This window comes from Mytilus trossulus, chromosome 4, assembly GCF_036588685.1.
Source record: "Mytilus trossulus isolate FHL-02 chromosome 4, PNRI_Mtr1.1.1.hap1, whole genome shotgun sequence".
NCBI classification, from domain to species: Eukaryota; Metazoa; Mollusca; class Bivalvia; order Mytilida; family Mytilidae; genus Mytilus; species Mytilus trossulus.
The window spans coordinates 36329186-36349819 of NC_086376.1; the positions used below are offsets into that span (position 1 = coordinate 36329186).

Genomic DNA, 20634 nt, shown 5'->3' on the forward strand with positions numbered 1-20634 from the left:
CTAATTTTAACTTATACAACATACATAATGTCAGCCAAGAAAATCGTAAAATTGTACATGCAATAACGTATAATTTACACAGGAAAAATCACAAGGTACTAGCTCTCTATATGATCGTTTAGGCAGCAACCATTTGATTTTCTGGGGGGGGGCTATGTTTTTTTTTTCACCTGCGGCGAAAAACAATCTATTTTTTTCGCGACAAGCCGAAAGCAATTTTTTTTTCAATTTTAGCATTACATATAGTGGCAGCTGAGGGTAAAACAAACAATTTTTTTTCTCAGAATCAAAAACAAATTATTTTTTCTCCAAAAACTGGAAACAAACTTTTTTTTCCAAAAAAAAACCATAGCCACCCCAGAAAATCAAAAGGTTGCTGACTTATAATAGTACACTTGTTTATCAGTGACCGCTGTGTACAAGAAATTTCTAGTAGAACGCGAAAATAATTTCAATTAATGTAAATGAATTTGGAAAAAAGAGATGGGTTAAAACAAAACGGTGTCTCGTCCTCAAGTACATAAAAAATATCTTTCGCTTTCCACATGATTGATATTACAAAATAATATCACCATGATCAAGTTCCTGAGACACCTACATATAGTCGTCGAAACACCAGGTCTCTGAAACACCGAAGTCAGTGGACAATTACAAGGTACCTGTTCGAGGCACTGCGACATACATGACATACCCGTGGGCAATGAATACAGTTTATGAACCACCCGTAGTCCAAATAATTATGACGTCTGGCAAGGCTATTTTAATTTTTTTTCAGGGACGCTTATGTCCAAATGGGTTTGCGTTATAACGCAAACATAGGGAAAAAAAATGTGTGGCGCTAATACGCTTCCGTACAAATGATTATGACGTCTGGCAAGGCTATTTTTTTTTTCTTTTTCTGGGAAGTAGGAAGATCGAAAACCATTAAGTTCAAGATAAAAGTTTTCGGTTTGTAGCAAGCATTAATTAGAGTCTTTTGTGAAAGTTGCAAGATACAGGGTGGTTTAGTCCAAATAATTACGACGTCTGGCAATAGCCTTGCCAGACGTCATAATTATTTGGACTAAACAGCCTTGCCAGACGTCATAATTATTTGGACTAAACCACCCTGTATCTTGCAACTATCACAAAATAGTCTTGCCAGACGTCATAATTATTTGGAACTAGAAAGGTTTGAATATGATTGTTTCAATGCTTAAATAAACTCATCATAGATACAAGGACTAAATTTAGTATATACGTCAGATGCGCGTTTCGTCTACAAAAGACTCGTCAGTGACGCTCGAATCCAAAAAGTTAAAAAGGTAAAATAAAGTTAGAAGTTGAAGAGCATTGAGAACCAAAATTCCTAAAAATAGTATACATATTTGTTAATGGCGAGCTAAGGGACACCTCAGGGTGCGGGAGTTTTTCGCCACATTGAAGACCCATTGGTGACCTTCATCTGTTGTCTGCTCTATGGTCGGGCTGTTGTCTCTTTGACACATTCCCCATTTCCATTCTCAATTTTTAAATTGTAGAGAGATTAATATGCTGTTTACTTCACCATGCTCACTTTACGAACTCCTATATTCATCCTATACAATGTACGTGATAAATGTGGTTAATTTTTCACTTGTCATGCAATCTCCTCTTGTGACTAAATTCGTAACATTCATTATTGCACCTGTCCCAAGTCAGGAGCCTTTGGCCCTTGTTAGTCTTGTATTATATTTAATTTTAGTTTCTTGTGTACAATTTGGAGTTAAGTATGGCGTTCATTATCACTGAACTAGTATATATATATGTCTCCAGGGGCCAGCTGAAGGAAGCCTCCGGGTGCGGGAATTTCTCGCTTCATTGAAGACCTATTGGTGACCTTCTGCTGTTGTCTGTTCTATGGTCGGGTTGTTGTCTCTTTGACACATTCCCCATTTTCATTCTCAATTTTATTGGGAAACAAGTTTTGCAACCTATATTAGATTCTTTCCACTTTAATAGCGGGTGCGATCACTGCCTTGTAGCGGCATTAGCCTGCTCTTTTCTAAATCCACAAGGGTGTCTATAACGTGCAATATATATGGCCATTTATCATCCCCTTCCGACGGACTATCATCGATTTTATTTGTATTTATGGGTGTCTTTTTAATATCTCTTATCCACTTATATGAACTATTTAATGTATGTTTAATCATACTCATTGTATGTAGTGATTTTCTAAAATTATTAACTCATAATTATTTTCTGTTTATTTCAAACATCAAAAATAAAAAACAACAAAACATATTTTCAAACTAGTAATAAAATGTATTATACTAATATACATATTTCATTTCTACAACATTGTATTCGTTCGTCAGCAAGATTCGAAATAGCTGCACACAAGGAGTGCAAGATGAAGTCGTCTACAAATGGAGTCAGCACAGTGCATATATTGAAAATAGTTTTTTTTTAAAGAATGGTTAAACATTAATACAGGATTCATGAAGGCGAAATAACTCAAGTCTTTGCTAGACGTATGACCACATTTTATCTAATTCACACAACCCTTGAAAGGCAAATTCGAAAATCTTCATTATCATAATCAAAGAGTGTTTTTTCATCTTTTACCGTATTCGGTTGTGTATAGTACGCACCCCTTGTGAAATTGACCAAAGAATTCCGGTATTTTAATGAAAGCAAACTTGGTTTATAACAAGTCTAATGAAAAGTTGACTAATTTCATTGACTAAAAAGTCTCGAAATAAAGATGTACTTGTGAAATCGTCTTTTTGATAGGGATTCAAACAGCATACTTGAGGTATTGCGAGACATTAGATAAATTGCTTGCTTAATCTTTGACGAGTATACTGTTCTATATTTCTGTCGAAGGAAACAAATAAAACAAGGCAGGAGGATAGACGTCATGAAACTTCCATTGTGTAAAGAATATATAATATTAAAATGTAAAGCATATAATTTTAACTGCGTCAATCTCAGGACATATGGACAATATTATAACTAGTATTCGACAGATGTCCAAAACTAATATGTAGGTAGGTGTACATGTATGCAACTAGAATGTCAGATCTTTTCGAAATAAGTCAAGACACATGTTAAAATTGAGGGAAATCTTGCCGACTCGTCTATTGAAATTTAAAATACGTTATTAATTATACTACAAAAATATATTGTATTCATTTTTATTTTATACCAATCACTTGTTTAATCTACATGACTAAACTTGCTTAGATTACCCAATGCATGTTAAATATGTTCTTTGTTCATACAATACTATACTACAAAAACTGTAATAGGGTATACGTAGGACTTCATATACACTGTCTATGTCGATACAATGAAATAAAATATACGAAAATATAAAGTTTTGTAATAGACATATACATAGACAATAATAGTGCATTGACTTGACATATCAACGATATAAGGATGAGGCTTAGAAACGAGGAAACGCGAGGCTGTGCCGAGCATTTTCCCCGTTTCGGGCCGAATCCTTATATCGTTGATATGTCAAGTCAATGCACTATTATTGTCTTTATACTGCAATCCAAAAAAACAAACATTTTCAATTGTTGTTTAGTGTGTTAATGGTATTTACTTTATAGACTTCACCACTACATGTGCCATAGTTTTTCTGTTAATAATAACGTTATAAAATAATCATGAAACTCACTGACTTTGTAAAAAGAGAGAATATACTGTTCTACTATATACATTGTAAAATAAGGACAATAACTCTTATCAGTTATATAAGCAAAACAACTTTGTAGCACTGAGATCATGAGTTTGAGTAAATATCTTTTAAAAGATTTTAGTTGATTCTTGACCATGATAACCAATTAATGTGGTTTAATTTTTTACATTATTATTTTTGGAAGTTAACTGATTTCCCCAATATGTTTTATGATATATTTCAAGAATTTGAAGTTGATATAAAAACAATTATACAATATATTTAGTATTGAATTGAGTTTTAAAATCCAAAGTTTATATGATTTAACATGATATTTGACAAAGCAAGCTATAATACTTAGTTTGTTGGGGGGATTTGTTTTTAAATTTGCCATTATAGGCTGGTTCTTGTACCTATATGTATCTATGGCATTTAAAATTGACAAAAAAGATAAAATACAACTTACCATGCCATACATCAAATCAAAATAAATCAACTTTTCAAAATACTACAGGAAAAAACTTAAATTGCATGAAAATCAATTTGTAATTTCACATAATTTGATATAAAAAAATACCACAGACACAAAAAAGGAAATCAATGACAATACATGTATATTACAGGCAAGGGATGAGTGATTGGAAATTCAAACATTTCATTAATATATATGATTGATTATTGTTTGCTTAACTTTTAAACGTAGATATTTCATGCACATTTCCGACAACGTCATTATTTTTACACGTTTTTATTAGAACGAAACTTAAACACGGGACTCTATTTATTCTCAAATCCAGCAATAAGCCTATAATACAATTTTAATCTTTTTGCTTGTTTACATCGGTTACTGTTATAGTTTTTGAATTATAATATTAAAAAAAAATACTGTTTTTACAGCGGATGACCGTTTAGCGCATTCCGGTGTATTACTATCTCCTAAATTTCCATTATACATGTACATTAGTTTTGGGGTTTTAACCCATCTATATACACATGATAAATACGCCGACATAATCGAGTGCAAATTAACATTCCTTATCGCTTGCTATAAATTTATTTATTCAATGAATACCCATCAAATATCTTTTTTTATAATATAATTGAATAATATATTATTATTTTACATGTATGTAAGTAAAAAATATCAATATGCAAACGTACAGAAAATTGTGTTGGCGCATGCGGAAGAATATCACAAGAACGATTGCTATCTCCTACATTTGTATAAAGGAGGTGAAAATTATATACAGATACATGCAGAGTTATTGGTCCTTGCTCTTTCTGGTTTGCGGGAAAATATGAATGCCTACTCAAATCCAATCTATAAGAAAAATCGAATCATTATAGAAGAGTGTCTACCATGCACATTCAAATGCACTATTTATAACTAATATAATAGTATGATATACATTTTATTTATTTATCTTCAACACAAGAACTTGTCTCAGAAAAAGAAAAGAAATACATCTGTACATTAACCTCACTTGCAATTATAAAGATATGATTTTTTTAAGACAAGTGTTTGTGACCATCCACAAAAACTTGCGGTCATTCGATGTTCAGTATTTTAGTACTTTGATTATTTACTGTCAATGCTTCGAAAATATAAACAATAAATAGTTATCTTACTTGTATGTTTGCTTACAAACTTGATCTTGCTTGTAATACAAAGCAGCATAATTTATTGATAACATTTTTCGTTTGAAACAATCAGAAAAGTTTGATTTAAAACCAAAAAATATCGCTGCTTTCTTGATGTATGTGAAGTAAGCAGCCGGTTCGTTATTCGTTGCTTTTTGTAGACTAAGGAAACATTTTTTTTGTCGAAACTTGATTTTGTTGATTTAAAAATATTCGACATTAGTATCTAACGAATCCAGAGGAATAAGTTCCATGCATTGAAATATTGAATCTTTGTATCAAGAAAATTACAAATTTAACTAATATTTACATGCAATCAAATAATTTGGATTATTTACACTAGTTATGAAATTTAAAAATACTTTATTCGATTGTTCTTATCGGCGACCACCTCGACCTCTACCACGACCCCTGCTTCCACCACGACCTCGTCCACGACCACGATATCCTTGATTTCCTCTGTCATGGTAGTCGTCTCCATACCCGTCTGCATTAAATTCTCCATTTCTCCCTTCAGATCTTCCATTATAATATTTGTAATCTTCCTGGCCATCGACACGTCCAGCCGAACCATTATTATTATTACTACCATCCCATTTATTTCCTCTTCCCCTAGCCGGGGACTTGCTTTGAAAACCTTCCTCTGCCTGATGTTTATTTTGGTATCTCTTCGGACTTTTTTCTGCATGGAATTTGGCCGATGACGGTATATGTTGTTTGTCATTCTTATTAGGGTTTCTTGTTTTCTCATTTGTCGTCTCCACTTGCATCGCTTTTTCCATACCCTTGTAACGACCTCTACGAGATTGTCCTTGGAAACCGCGGAAGTTTTCACTATTACTTTTGTTTCTCGCAGGATTCTTTAACTTCTTAAACGAATTCATATCTCCAACGTCTTCACTGAAATCAGCTTGTTTGTCTTTACAAAAAGTACTTCTTTTACCTCTAACAGTTGTCACCTTGGTCTTTTTATTGGTTTTTGCCGTTGGAAGTCCGTGTGTGACGAAACGTGGTCCATCATCATACTGGAACTGTGTTTGTTGATTAACATTTCCCTTACAAATCACACACGAACTGTACATGATCGTTGATACAGCATGCCCTGAAAATGACAAACGAATAATTTATTGTATGACAGATACATACATGTAGGTATATTTTATTTTAACTGAATTGGTATTTTACAATAGTTAACAATTTCATGAAAACAATTAATCTAAATACAAAACTGATATTAAAGACAAACATTTAAAAAAATCGATTTTCTTTATGGACTCTTTTTGGACAGTTGTTCTCCATTCGTTTGATGTATTTCATTATTTGATTTTGCCATTTGTCTAGGAACTTTCCGTTTTGAATTTTCCTCGGAGTTCAGTATTTTGTGAATTTACTTTTTGTTATAGCTTTCCAAATATTTATTCTTATATGGGTATCAAAACATTTGGCTCCAAGTTCTCAAGACATGTAAATAAATTCGAGAAAAGCATATTTGATAAGAAAATACAATAATAATGTTAACGTAAACGTTGTTTTATGTTTCTGTGAAATTCTTTATCAAATTATAAATTATGCTTTTTTTTTTTTTTAAGAACTTAAGAATAATCTATTGTGAATCGCAAGCCTAGTCTGCAAAGAATTTGTTGTAAATATCAACTTTGTTGGAGCTTCGAACATGTCTTGTCCGTCCTGGACAATATAATTGCAACATAACCCTTCCAATGGAGTGCTAAAATAGAGTGTTATTACATAACATGATGTGATAAAAAAAATACTACCATTTTGACATATTGTCCATTCGCTCTTATGTATGCCAAACACATTCTGTAATTGCGGATATCTTCTGGTATTTGTCAAGTATCCATCTCCCTCCATGTCAGCAATAAACGGTCTTAATATTTTATTTAGCTGCTCCCTTTTTAGATATTTCTTCATCAAGAGTACAACTACAACTATATCATGGCCTGTTATTGATAAATGACCATTAATGTCGGTAAATATGCCATCATTTTCTTCAAAAAAAGTTTCAATCGACTCCACCAGTTCTGGTGGGAAATCTTCTGATTTTTGTCTCACAGGCTCCCCTATGAATTCCGGAAACCAATCAGCATTATAGAATTTACTTAATAATTTTGGGTTTGTCGTGAAAAGGCACAATAGCCATTGGATATGCAAACTGAATATATTCTCAGACAATTGCAAGTAATCTTTAAATGATTGTGCAGTTTCAATATCGTTATGAATGCATTCGGTCAATTCCTCTGCATCTTGAAATTCTTTATCAAACCAATATGTTCGCCGTGTGTGCTGAACGACATGAAGATATGTTGCAATGCTTGTTGTATACTCTTCGAATAATGGGAGCATTCCAGCATCACATGCAGGATACAACGTTTTGAAATTGATTCGTACGTTACGAACCACTTTTTTGGCATCTTCTAGTACCATTTTCTGTCTTTTCAAAATCCGTTCATATCTGGGATGATAATAGATAGTTGCATCACAGCATGGACATTCGGACAATAAGTCATTCTTCATTTTATCCATACAATCATCGAGAAAACTGCTTTCAAAAGAGTGACGACATTGTGTCAAAGTAACAATTTTACTGTCTTTAGTAACATCTTTACAAACAAACATTTCCGGTTTACAATCAACACACTTCAGTGGACATGGTTCGCCACAGTAACCAGGACATTGATGGCCGCAAGACAAAGTCTTATCACAAACCTTATTGCAGCTTTGGTGATTGCACTCTTCAAAGCATAGTTTGGTACAACTATAATGTTTACATGCCCATGGACATTTTTCTTCACATGGCTTGCATGGATCAATGCATTTAGAACGACATTTCGAATGGGCACATACAAATAAGCAAGACTTTTGGCACGGACTGCACTTCATGCACGTTTTACTTTGACAGGTATGGCCACACGACATTTTTTTTCTGCATTGGCTTGTACATTCACTATGATCATTCATTCTGCTTGCATGACACGGCCCCGAACAAACATGTCCACATAACATAGTTTTTGCACACTTTTGATCACAAATTTCTTTTTTTGTATTACTGCATGCTACTTTTATAACATGGTTGCAGGAAAGAGTCTTGTCTATGACAACCTTGCATGGAGATAATTTTGTACTTTCTATTTTCCAACATGGTACAGATACAGTATGTCCACAGTCGTCACGCGTGTGTGTAACATCCTCTAAACATTTATTATTTGGTAGAATCATACTTCTTTCCTGCCAGCATTTAACTTTAGCCGAATGCCCACATTTTTCCAATTTTATCTCAACTTCTGTGGTACATTTTACGTCGGAAACATTTACTGAACATAAAACTATTTTTCTATGCTGACACTCAGGCAAATACTTTAAGACTGCAAATTTACAAGGTACAGTTTCGGGGTTAATATGGCATTTCATTTTCTGAGTATGGCCACATGAACTTAGAATTTTCTTCACCATTGATGTACACAGATATACCTTAGGGTCAGCTGAACATGGGATACTTTGTTGGTGTTTGCAACGTTCTAAAACAATTTTAATAAGCTGTTCGCAATCACAGGAAATTGGGAAATGACATGATTTCTTGCATTGGTGGTCATTTTTGCAAGTTTTGTTGCATGCGTCAGTACATTTAATTGAACTTCTTTTGTAACATTCGTGTGTCTTGGAATGTTTGCATTCAAAGACAGTTGTAACATTTTCTCTGCATTTAACCGATTCAACATCCTGATGGCACAGGAGTTTTATTTTATGGCCACAGAATGGGAATTCTTTTTCAACTTTCGCACTGCATTTGTGTTCATTGTGATAATTCGTATCAGAACATTTCCTTTCATATTCATGACCGCATTTGACTCTTTTGTCTGGAATAACTACCTGACATGTGTTATTATGGACGTAGTTGGAATCGTAACAATGTCTTCTGTAGCTATGATCACACGATAACCATTGTTCAGTTACAATATCATTGCATCTATGAACCATCTCATACAATTGGTCATGGCACTGCTTTTGATATTCGTGCCCACATGATGTTCTTTTCATTGTTACAATAACTCTGCAAATAACGCGAATTTCAAAGGATGTATTATAACATTGCCGTTCAATCACGTGGTCACAGGATGATCGTTTTTCGATTATCTGAACTCTACAAGGATTCAGCTTTTCAAAACCTGTATCATAACATTGGCGTTTAAACTCATGACCACAATTTGATCGTGTTTCAATTAAGACTGTGTCACATTTGTGGCGTTTTGGATCAACATGACATTTTATGTGTGCTGTATGCCCACACTGTAGTTCTTTGTCAACAATGGATTTACAGAGAACAGTACTTGGATCGACGCAGCATTCCATTAAAGCAGGATGCTCACATAATAATGTTCGGGTTACTTTAGTTGGGCATGGATATTCAGAATAATCCAAATGGCACTCGAGATTGATCGTGTGATGACATTTAAGCTCTCGTGTCGTTATTGCACAGCATATACAGTCAGAATCAAAATGACATCCCTTTGAACACCTATGCCCTTCTATGCATGTCTCCGAGCATTGTTTTAAGCATTCATATGTTGTATGTTCCTTGTCAAATGGATGACAATCGTATCGGCATGCATGTCCACATTGTAATCGAAATTCACATGGAAGATCACAACCCCCATTTTTTACTTTCTTGAAGTCGCTAGGTAACTCTGCGAAAATTCCTTCGTTTGCTGGATGATTTTGACAGTACAGTGGTAGTGCTTTTCCAAAGGATGTGTATTTATGGAAAGCGTCGTTTTCATTATTGACGTCTTCTTCAATTTGTAGTTTTCTAATTATAGTCTGCCAGTGTTTAGACCTTGTTGTCAACGTAGAGCTGTTCCCTATTATAAAAAGTCCTTGTTTTGCTCTAGACAAAGCCACGCAAATTCTGTTTTCCCGATTTAAGAATCCGATATCGCCTCTCGCATTGCTACGCACTAATGACAAAAGTATGATTTCATTTTCTTCGCCTTGATAGTTGTCAAGCACACATATATTTACTCCCTCGAATTTTGATCTTGGCATTTTTTCTTTTAAGCAAAACATCTGACCAGTGTATGCCGCAATTATTGTTATATCAGATGGTTTATATCCCTGCTTTAGCAAATAAAGACAAAGTTCCTTGAGGTATTCAGCTTCGTGTTCATTTGAATAACTTCTGCCTTCATCTTTGAAAGCTTCTTGTTTGTTATGTGTGATGAAGAATAAGCTCTTACGAATCCCTTTAATCGGTGGATATTCGTATACATTTTCGTTGTCTATAAGAACATCATATATATGGCGTACCAATTCAGAAATTTCCGGTCTCATTCGATGCTGTTGCTGTAGACAATGGTAACTTAGGTCGTTCTTCACCATTCTTTCAAACAAAGACACAGATAAATTGAATTTTATGGCAAGCTCATGCACTGCTGGTTTTGGTTCCAATTGCTTATGGTCACCAATCAAAATTAAATGTTTACATCTTGGACTGATGGCAGTCACAATGTGAGCCTCCGGTACTTCTGCCGCTTCTTCTATAATTGTGATTAGAGGTCCAACTTTGTTTAAGGATTCACTGTATCGTGCTGCATTGGTTGTAGTCATAGCAATAACCGAAGCCTGTTGCATGATATATTCGTCTACTTCCATACTATTACGTTTGTAGTTGTCAAATACCTCATTAAATTCCTTAACACTGTCCTTCAGTTGTTCATGTAGTATAACAATGTATTGCCTTAACCAATACCTATACAGTTGCCAACGCTCCTTCATGGACAGTGTCCAGATATTTTGGATTTCCTTTACTTGAAATTCTGACAAGTTTTCCCCATAATGCAATTCTTTTGTTGCTTTCTCTTTTTCCAGACGAAAAATAAGTTTAAATTTGTTTTCAAGCTTTTTTTTCTTTTTAAACTGAAATGAACTTTTGTATTGTTTGTCCAGATCGAGGCCTATTGAGTCTGGTTTACACATTAAGCCAACATCATCAACATCAATGTACCGCTCGTTGTAAGTATATTCTGCATCAGAAATCACTTTAGTAAACTTTTCTTCGTTAGGTTCAAGCGCCAGAATATTGAGCTGATCGTGGATTTCTTTGTCAGTTTTTTGGTTTTGATAGTATTTATCCACTTCTTTAAACCAGGAATCCGTTGACACATGTAGCCACTGCAACCATGCAGAACTTGTGTCATCTCCAAACTGATTTGCATGATGTTCTGAAAGGACACATTCCACAACATTAAACCACAGAACAATATTTTTGCTTTTTAAGACGTCGATTGTGTCTTTAATCTTCTTTATTTTTCTTTTAACTGCACCTGCTTTATCAAGTACACCAACTCGATGATCATCAAAGTCCCATCGAACTTTTCTTCGTATGTTTTGTATCGAAAGCTGTTCAAGCTTAGGATTTTTACATTGGCGTCCAAATCTAACTACTCTGGGGAAACGACCATCAAATAAATTTTCTGGCAAAAAATCAACAATCCCTTCAACAAATTGATCTAATGCATGGTTAGTGTAACAAACAACTAACATATATGGCTTCGGTAATGATGAAGGACCTTGATATTTTTCCTGTAAATCGCCATCCTCCTGAATATCAGAATCCTCTTGTAACCATCTGTTACTATTATGCAGTAATGCTTTAGCAATTTGCAATCCAAGGTGAGTCTTACCAGTCCCGGGTGGACCTTGGATAAGCACAAACTCTTTTGTAAGTGCAGAAATAAATGCTTTTCTCTGAGATTCGTCCATTTGCAATATGCTTGTCGAAGGCCAGTCTTCCTGAAACATCTTTACATTAATTTTTGGTGTCTGTTTAGCAATAGTGTTTCTACGATTTAACCCATGTGTGTTTTCTATGTCAATGTGGCAACTTCGAATAATAGGTCTAAGATCATACTCACAATCTTGTGATATGTATGATGGTATATTTACTTCTTTTTCACAATCAACAAGATATCGTTGGAAGGGGAAAGTGTCTTCATCTATGCATTGCAATGCTTTGAGTACATGCTTGTACGCTTCAAAATATGCTGACGTAGGTTCTATCATCATACCATATGTATTTCGTGGCAGCTTTATGTTGGTTCCAACATTAAAAACTTGTACAGCAAAGCATCCTGTGTCTTTTAAAGCTTCTCGTTCACTTTCAGCTACTACAACGAAGAAAATTGTATTGAACCGATCAAACGAAACAAGCAATAATGTACCATAAATAAGTCTCTTTGATTTCATCCAGTTGATGCGTTTACGATGGTCTGGGTCTAGTTTTATTTCAAACACTTCGCCAGATTCTATTGAAGTGCTTTGTTTCGTTACCAGCACGTCCCTATATACGAGACCAGTTTCTAATCTAAAAATTCCACTCCTACTTTCTTTATCTTTTTGTTTGAACTCCGTAAGAGCATCTCGGAGAGGTGACACACAGTCTTCCCTATACAACCTAAACTGTACATCTAAATAATGGTCTAAATACAAATATTTCCCATTAACTTTGTTTCGTCTTAAGAAATTTGCTGCATTTAATACGTCATTATGGCCAGGAATAACTGACATAGTTCGGAAATCCTCTGGAGGAACACATTTGTCTTCAGCGTCTTGTTTTGTCAAATGTTTTGGCTTTGGTCGTTCTTCACAAACCTTTAGTATATCCTTTTTCAATTCAGAAACAACGCTAAGCATCTTCTCTTTATCTTTGTATTCATCAAATTCGCTCACTTGTTCATTCAAAAAATCTACTAGTCCAATAACGTGTGGAGTTGTACACAAATGAGGCATGCATTGGAATAGTTCTTGAAGGATTGTTAAATAATCGTTAAGTAGACAATGAAAGTCATGATCACGTGTGTTATTGCATGTCACTCCTACAAGTAATGGAATGCTCCGGTGCTTTATTATGGTTGAATCAGACAACATAATCAATAACTGAAAGACTTCCTGTTTTTTATTCGGATTCTCACAAGTAGAAGCCCTTGCAATAATATGGACAAGCAAGGATACAAAATCGTCTGATAGTTTCTTCTTGTCTATCAATTTATCAAAAAAGTCCATCCTCTTGACCAATATCTCTAATAACTCCTCACTCTGTAGATATGATCTGTATAAATTCACTATGAGATCTTCTGGTTGTATCTTGCCTGGACTTTTTGACGCCATTGTCAAAGTGTTTATCGGTTTGATTACCTAAAACGACAAATAACACATTCTAATTAAAAGACTTTCAAATACTTCTGTGAAGGAGACGAGACTGATTAAAGTCCTTAAGCAATCATTTTGTCAATGAACCTAATTATTGATCGTTCCAATAACAAATAGTTCATGCATTTTGAGATTATTAGAGAACTAGAGGCTCTAAAGAGCCTGTGTCGCTCACCTTGGTATATGTGACTTAAACAAAGGAAGCAGACAGTTCATGACAAACTTGTGTTTAGGTGATTGTGATGTGTTTGTACATCTTACTTTAGTGAACATTCTTGCTGCTTACTATTATCTATCTATAATGAAATTGTCCGTGTAGTTTCAGTGGAAAATGACCAATTTGGTCATTTTACTTATTTTTGAGTCTTAAATTGCTGTACATTATTGCTGTTTACAGTTTATCTCTATCTATAATAATATTCAAGATAATAACCCAAAACAGCAAAATTTCCTTAAAATTACCAATTTAGGGGCAGCAACCCAACAACGGGTTGTCCCATTCATCTTACAATTTCAAGGCAGATAGATCTTGATCAGATAAACAATTTTACCCCATGTCAGATTTGCTCTGAATGCTTTGGTTTTTAAATAATAACCAAAAACTGCATTTAATCTCCATGTTCTATTTTTAGCCGTGGCGGCCATCTTAGTTGGTTGGCCGGGTCAAAAAACACAAATTTAAAACTAGATACATCAATGATGATTGTGGCCAAGTCTGTATTAATTTGGCTCGATAGTTTCAGAGAAGAAGATTTTTGTAAAAGATCATGGAGATTTACGAAAACTGGTTAAAAATTTACTATAAAGGGCAATAACTCCTAAAAGGGTCAACTGACCATTTTGGTCATGTTGACTTATTTGTAAATCTTACTTTGCTGAACATTATTGCTGTTAACAGTTTATCTCCATCTATAATAATATTCAAGATAATAACCCAAAACAGCAAAATTTCCTTGAAATTACCAATTTAGGGGCAGCAACCCAACAATGGGTTGTCTGATTCATCTGAAAATTTCAGGGCAGATAGATCTTGACATGATAAACAATTTCCCCATGTCAGATTTGAATGCTTTGGTTCTTGAGTTATAAGCCAAAAACTGCATTTTACCCCTATGTTCTATTTTTAGCCATGGCGGACATCTTGGTTGGTTGACCGGGTCAAAAAACACAAATTTTAAACTAGATACATCAATGATGATTGTGGCTAAGTTTGGTTTAATTTGGCCCAGTAGTTTCAGAGGAGAAGATTTTTGTAAAAGTTAACGCCGGACGACGGACGACGGACGCCAAGTGATGAGAAAAGCTCACTTGGCCCTTCGGGCCCGGTGAGCTAAAAATCAACAATATAAAAACTATCCAGCAAAATGGGTTGATTTAGAGCATAATTTGCTTACCCCATCCGTGGTGCATGAGACCACTCCGGGTTTTGATGGGTTTCGTTTTTCCTCAGTCTTTAGTTTTCTACGTTGTATTTTGTAGTAATATTGGTCTGTTGGTATTTTTATTTTTTAGCCATGCCGTTGTCAATCTAAATGGCCCTCTTGTATCTTTCGTCTCTCTTTTTGACAATAATGAGAAACGACATTCGTATCTCATTAGAAGTACCTTTTGTCAACAAACATTCTTATGACCTTGCAAGTTCGACCATTCAACCGTTCTGAAGTTCGTTTTTATGTTATATTCAATTTCTAATTAATTGGTATTATTCCATTTATTGCCAACAAATTTCAATTTTAATCGATTAAACGATTTTGAGACATGCCGGACAGTCACTTCCTGTTTGATGGATTATTTTCCCCCGTTGTCTAAAACCGAGTTGGTTATGTTTTACATAACATGGCGAGATTCATTTGTTGAAACACTGATATGAAGTCATTTGTTTGTTGTGTGAATATCCAAGCAATAAAGCGATTGTTTAACAGATTGAAGGTTTTAAAACCAACAATGTAATCTAGTGGCAAAATTCCAGATCTTTTTGACAAGTTATACTAAAACATACGTTTTAAAACTTGTAACTTGTAATATATTGTCACGTATTGATTTGAAAATAGCAATACAGGATAAAAGTATTAGTCACGGTGTGTCTTTTTAAAAATATCTCCAAATATATTATGATATACAATTAAAACTGCGTATATTTAGCCACTTACATGCTGTGTAATAATTTGTATCTACTGACATTTTAAGATCTGAACATAAATTTGTAACCCTTAATAATAAGTTTATTCAAAAGACCCCACTGAGTGCACATGGATCGTATCTAAGTTTACGAGCCCTATAAGCAACATCGCGTTAAAACGTTTTTGTAAAGATCTTCATTAAACGTTGGAAACAATACGTGTAGATATACGAGTAGATCCCGAGGGAATTTGATAATACAAGAAAGAAAATCTCAATAATTGTAGCAACAACAAAAAATAATTTTGTCACTCATTTTTGAACACCCTACCCATACTTATTTTAACTTCCCTTCTGAAAAAAAATGTTTTTTTTTAAAGTATTTTTGAAGCAAACAATGGAGAAATCTCTATCCCCTGAATTCCAAAACAAGATAGTGATCCTTCTTATGAAAATATCTGGATCCGCCACTGTATATCTTAATGTCCGCGTCACACTGTCCCGATTTTTATATACGATGGACACCCGAATGCGAAAATTGTTAGTTCGAACGAAGTTGGTCCCGATCTCGTTAAAATACAAAAAAGTGACCGAAGCAAGTACGATGAATAACAAAGTCTATGCGATGGTGCCGAAATCAAATACGATAGCAAAGGATGGACATACGAAGGAATACCGAAGACGGTACTGAAGCTTCATATCTAAGCCGAAGCCTACACGATGGATCACGAAGGCTACACGATGGAGTACGAAGGCTACACGATGGATTACGATGATGGCGTGATGTCTTAAAGATGTCGTTTACAGCTTACGCATGTTACGATGCATTTAAATTATATGCCGAAGGCATCACACGTTTTAGATTGTTTGATGTGTGCACTAGTCTAAATAATCACCAATAATTATGCCCATGTTTACTGATCTATCTTAAAGGTAAGGTAATGGGTTGGTTGATCCCTTTTATTCAAAAAGAGCTCTTTCCAGGAGAATATCTTAATAATATAGTCAAAAAGAAGGATGTGGAAAAAAGCAACAAATGCGGCAAAATATGACATATAGAAAACAAAATGGTTATGGAGTTCCCGGTGACATTACGATGGTGAGGATGGTGATACGAACTCAATACGAACCCTCAACATCGGACGCACCTTCGGCGATTTTTTGGCATGTTAAAAAAAATTAGAATCCTTCCCGAAGTTGTCCCCGAAGGCTAGAAAAAGTGGCCGATGGTTAAAGATGGCGCTACGAATAGTCCGATCTTGATACGATCAGTCCCGATTTTGAAAATGTGCATAATCGTATTGCCATCGGTCAGTGTGACGCAGGCATAAGAAAACATAAAATTTAAAATTGGTTGTTCATTAATGGGACCATTATTTGATATTCTTAGGGGAAGGGGGTGGGGGTGGGGTGGGTGGGAAATAAATGTCCTAGTCAGGTATAAGAACCAACATACTATGTTTGCCCAAGACGGGTTGAAAATATACATTATACTCCAAAACCTATATAATTGTGTGTAAAAAAGTATAAAAGTAAAAATACAGCCGGCCTAGCAACAGGTTAAAAAGATTTCTGAACACCTTTTTAGATTTTTCCGAAAATCTAGTGATCATTTCTGCTTTAGACTTAAAAATAACAGCACGCAATTGGTTTCTGCAAAGTTTTCTATTGTGGCATTTTCCAGTTAGTTATATATTCTATATGGCCAACAAGAACTCAGAATTGGAAATACAATATGTTTATTCAATAGTTAATGTTTTATTTTATTTTTATATGCATCTACAATGTACTTCAGTACGTCAATACAATTAAAAATATTCTTACCAGTGATACTGAATACACTAACTCCAAGATAAGTTAGGTTTACCGTAGTTAACTGTCCGGGACCTGCACACTCTGGCCACATTTAAATCTTTAACGATTTGTTAGAAATCTTTTACTCAAAAAAGAAAGTGAAAGTGGATGTCTTTGATTTTTAGAAAACAACGTCACCGAAATCAAAATGCACTGAATATACACAAGTAACCAATAGAGTCATAATATTGGATCACACCACTTGTATTGTTCGTGTGCATTATAAAGCTTTGATATCAAAAGTATCGAGTTGAGACGATGTTTTTGATTTTGTAAACGATTCCTGAACTGTGAACCAAGAACCTATTTTTGTCATCAGGAATTTCGAATTGTAATTTATTTTGTATGAATCAATATGTCAAAATATTTATTGATTTTTTTATATTTATAGTATATGTAATGGTCTATCATTCATTAATTAATTATTTTTTGATTTTGTGAAAGGGTCTACAAATGTGGCTTTACCTAAAAGAAACACGAAACCAAAAAAACAAAAAAAATACAAAAATATATCTTTAGTGCAATAGGTATAATATGTAGTCTTCAATCATAGCATTCATACCATGTCTTATTCACTTTTTTTTCAACCATAGACATGACAGCGTCTGTACAATGTGTCAAGTACTAATTTTTCTTCTCTAAAACTAGACCTTGAATTACTTTTACTTTCAATTTGAATAATAGTCTTATAGAACATGATAAATTCATGAGTTGAAATTTAGCGTTTCCTTAAGGAACTGCGATTACTCGTACTTCAGTGCTCTGTGTCTTTTGTCTTTTTGTTATTTGTTTGTGTGCTTAGTGCTATTCTGCATGGTGAGACAAGCGCTTTCCAACTGATGTTGATAATGTGTTCTTATTTAAGTGTGGGGATGCAAAAATACGAAAATCCTGCAACAATCTTGATGAGTCTTTATGGACTGTCCAACATTATTTGTTCATTGTTGAAGTAAAAATCAGGCCGCTCGTTTTCACCTTTGAAATGTATCAGATTATGTCAAACCGTGTTCTTTATAGTTTACTATTATAGTAAACCATAAAGACTGGTATTATACAGTAGTGGTATTGCTAATTTTTGAAGAGCCGTATATGGACCGTAATCGTTCAGCTCTTGTCCTTTTGTCTTTGAGGATACTAATATGTGTTCTAATTGACAAATTGTGTTTTTTTTCAATTCACTGGTTTTTGACACAATAGAAAGAAAACTATCATTCAGGGGAAATAAATGACGACTGATTTGCAAATCTTAATGTCCTGAACAGTTTTGCAAAATCTACAAAAAAATAAAAATATCAGCTATGGCAATAATCATAAAAGGAGTTAGTTGTTTATTTGTACAGTAGATATCATTTTGCTAAATTTCTTTGCTCGTTACATTATCGCTATATCTGTAATGATTTCTGAAAAAAAAAAAGAACATGGAAAAAAACAATCTTTCAGAGGTTATAATTTTTTTTTAACTCATCCGAGATGTCTTAAAGTATAATACTTTAAAAAAATGTCTTTTGATATTTTTGTTTAATATGTAATATATCTATAATTGTTTATAATTTAATTATGGTTGTAACGCGTCTTCTGATTGGTTGACGTTGTTTTGATTATCAGCTCATAGACATAATTAGGTCATGTGACCGTGACCGTGACGCCAACGTTTTTTTCATGATTTACTCCGGTTTAAAATGGAATTTAGAATTAAAATTATAAGAAATAACTGTAACATTTTATCTGACTATTCGAAATAACATAAAATGTGGTGCACACTATAATTTAAAAGGTTGCACTTTGTAAAAACAGCTGTTTCTCAAAACACGCCTCTTTTGGGGAGATCTTTAATATTCATAGAAAGTTAATTTTGTTTACATTCTCGATATCAGTTATGCTCTCTGTGTTCCATCTCGTAGAGACAAAAGTTAAGAATGTTACCAGTAAATTTACATGTGCATATTGTTTACTATGAAATCTGTGGTAACCTTTCATTCGAGGTACGGGTAGTTAAGAAAATTAGTGTTAGTTTAAACTCTGAAGAGTTTAGGGCATATTAACGTTGAAAATATGCCGCACAGCCCTATATTTTGACCTTTGAAAAATTAATGTGGTGCATATGAACTTTCAATTGTGGGAAAAGATTTGTTTCAAAACTTTATAGTAAAAGTGGTACAGTTTCAGCCATAAAAGGAGTTCCTATGTTAAATTGCATTGTCAATATTTACAGAAATGCAATCTAAAATAACCCACTACGCGGGTTATTTAGTGTGCACCACATTTTTTATGTTAACAGTCATTCCTTAGATAAATTTAAAACAATTGAATTACTTAAAGATGACCAAAAAAAATCTTTGGTTAAGTTGATTTATTTGTAGATCTCATTTTACTGAAAGCCTCTTGTTCACATTTCACCTCCTTTCTATTAAAATAAATTACAGTTCCTATAAAATAAAAACATTATTTGTCTTTCCTGGTCAATAAATCTTATTAGGGGTCAATTGACAATTCATCTTTATCAGTTCATAAGTAGATTTTACTATTTTGGTTGTTTTTACTGTTTACAGCTTCAGTTTTTTTCTGTTATAGTTTTCAACACACGAACAAAAACTGCGAAGGTGTATATGATCGACCTATGCTTGTTCTCTTTTGTAAGTGTCATGGTTGTACGCGTTGGGTTTCCAAGTGGATTTTCAACACCTTTATCTTTTATCAAGTACATGTATTTGATATCATGGAATTAACGAATTGTTTGAGGGTTTTGACTGCAAGAGTAATCATATATTTGTCATGCAGGCAAGTGCTTAGCAACATTTAAATCTTTAAAACTAGTCTCAGGAGGTAGTTCTTTATATGTTTTAATGACTTTACAGCCTTAATCTACTCGAAAACTTTAAATTGTAAGATTTGTTTCATGTTTTGTCCATCGAACTGCGTATTACTCGACTGAATTCATAAATATTCTTAATTTGCGTTTGAGTTTATGAACCATGGCCCCGTAAGCATAAAAAACACGTAAGTTAAGAAATCAAAACGTAGTAATTTTTTTGTTTGGCATGTGGAAAATCCGCCCGTTCGGAACAAATTTTCACTCAAGTAGTCTTTCAACTATTTGGCAAACACATTTCTTTAGAAAAGTGTTAATGACAATGTGCTTAGATCTG

General features: G+C 34.0%; 1 protein-coding gene across 1 annotated transcript; it reads right to left on the bottom strand.

Annotated features, from left to right (window-relative positions):
- Positions 1-4185: 4185 nt before the first annotated feature.
- LOC134715220 (NFX1-type zinc finger-containing protein 1-like) lies at positions 4186-17498 on the bottom strand. Its single transcript, XM_063577260.1, has 3 exons — positions 17459-17498; positions 7069-13501; positions 4186-6395 (listed from the first exon to the last, which is right to left on the bottom strand). Exons 2-3 carry the CDS (start codon positions 13472-13474, stop codon positions 5671-5673), a joined length of 7131 nt encoding a protein of 2376 aa, XP_063433330.1. The 5' UTR covers positions 13475-13501; positions 17459-17498; the 3' UTR covers positions 4186-5670.
- Between the last annotated feature and the right edge of the window lie 3136 nt (positions 17499-20634).

What these genes read in the sequence shown, in the direction of transcription:
- LOC134715220 (XM_063577260.1), bottom strand. Translation starts at nt 13,474, where the DNA reads ATGGCGTCAAAAAGTCCAGGCAAGATACAACCAGAAGATCTCATAGTG. An exon ending in ATGGACAATATGTCAAAATG is followed by an intron (nt 6,396 to 7,068) that starts GTAGTATTTTTT and finishes TGTCATTTTCAG; the next exon opens with GGCATGCTGTATCAACGATC.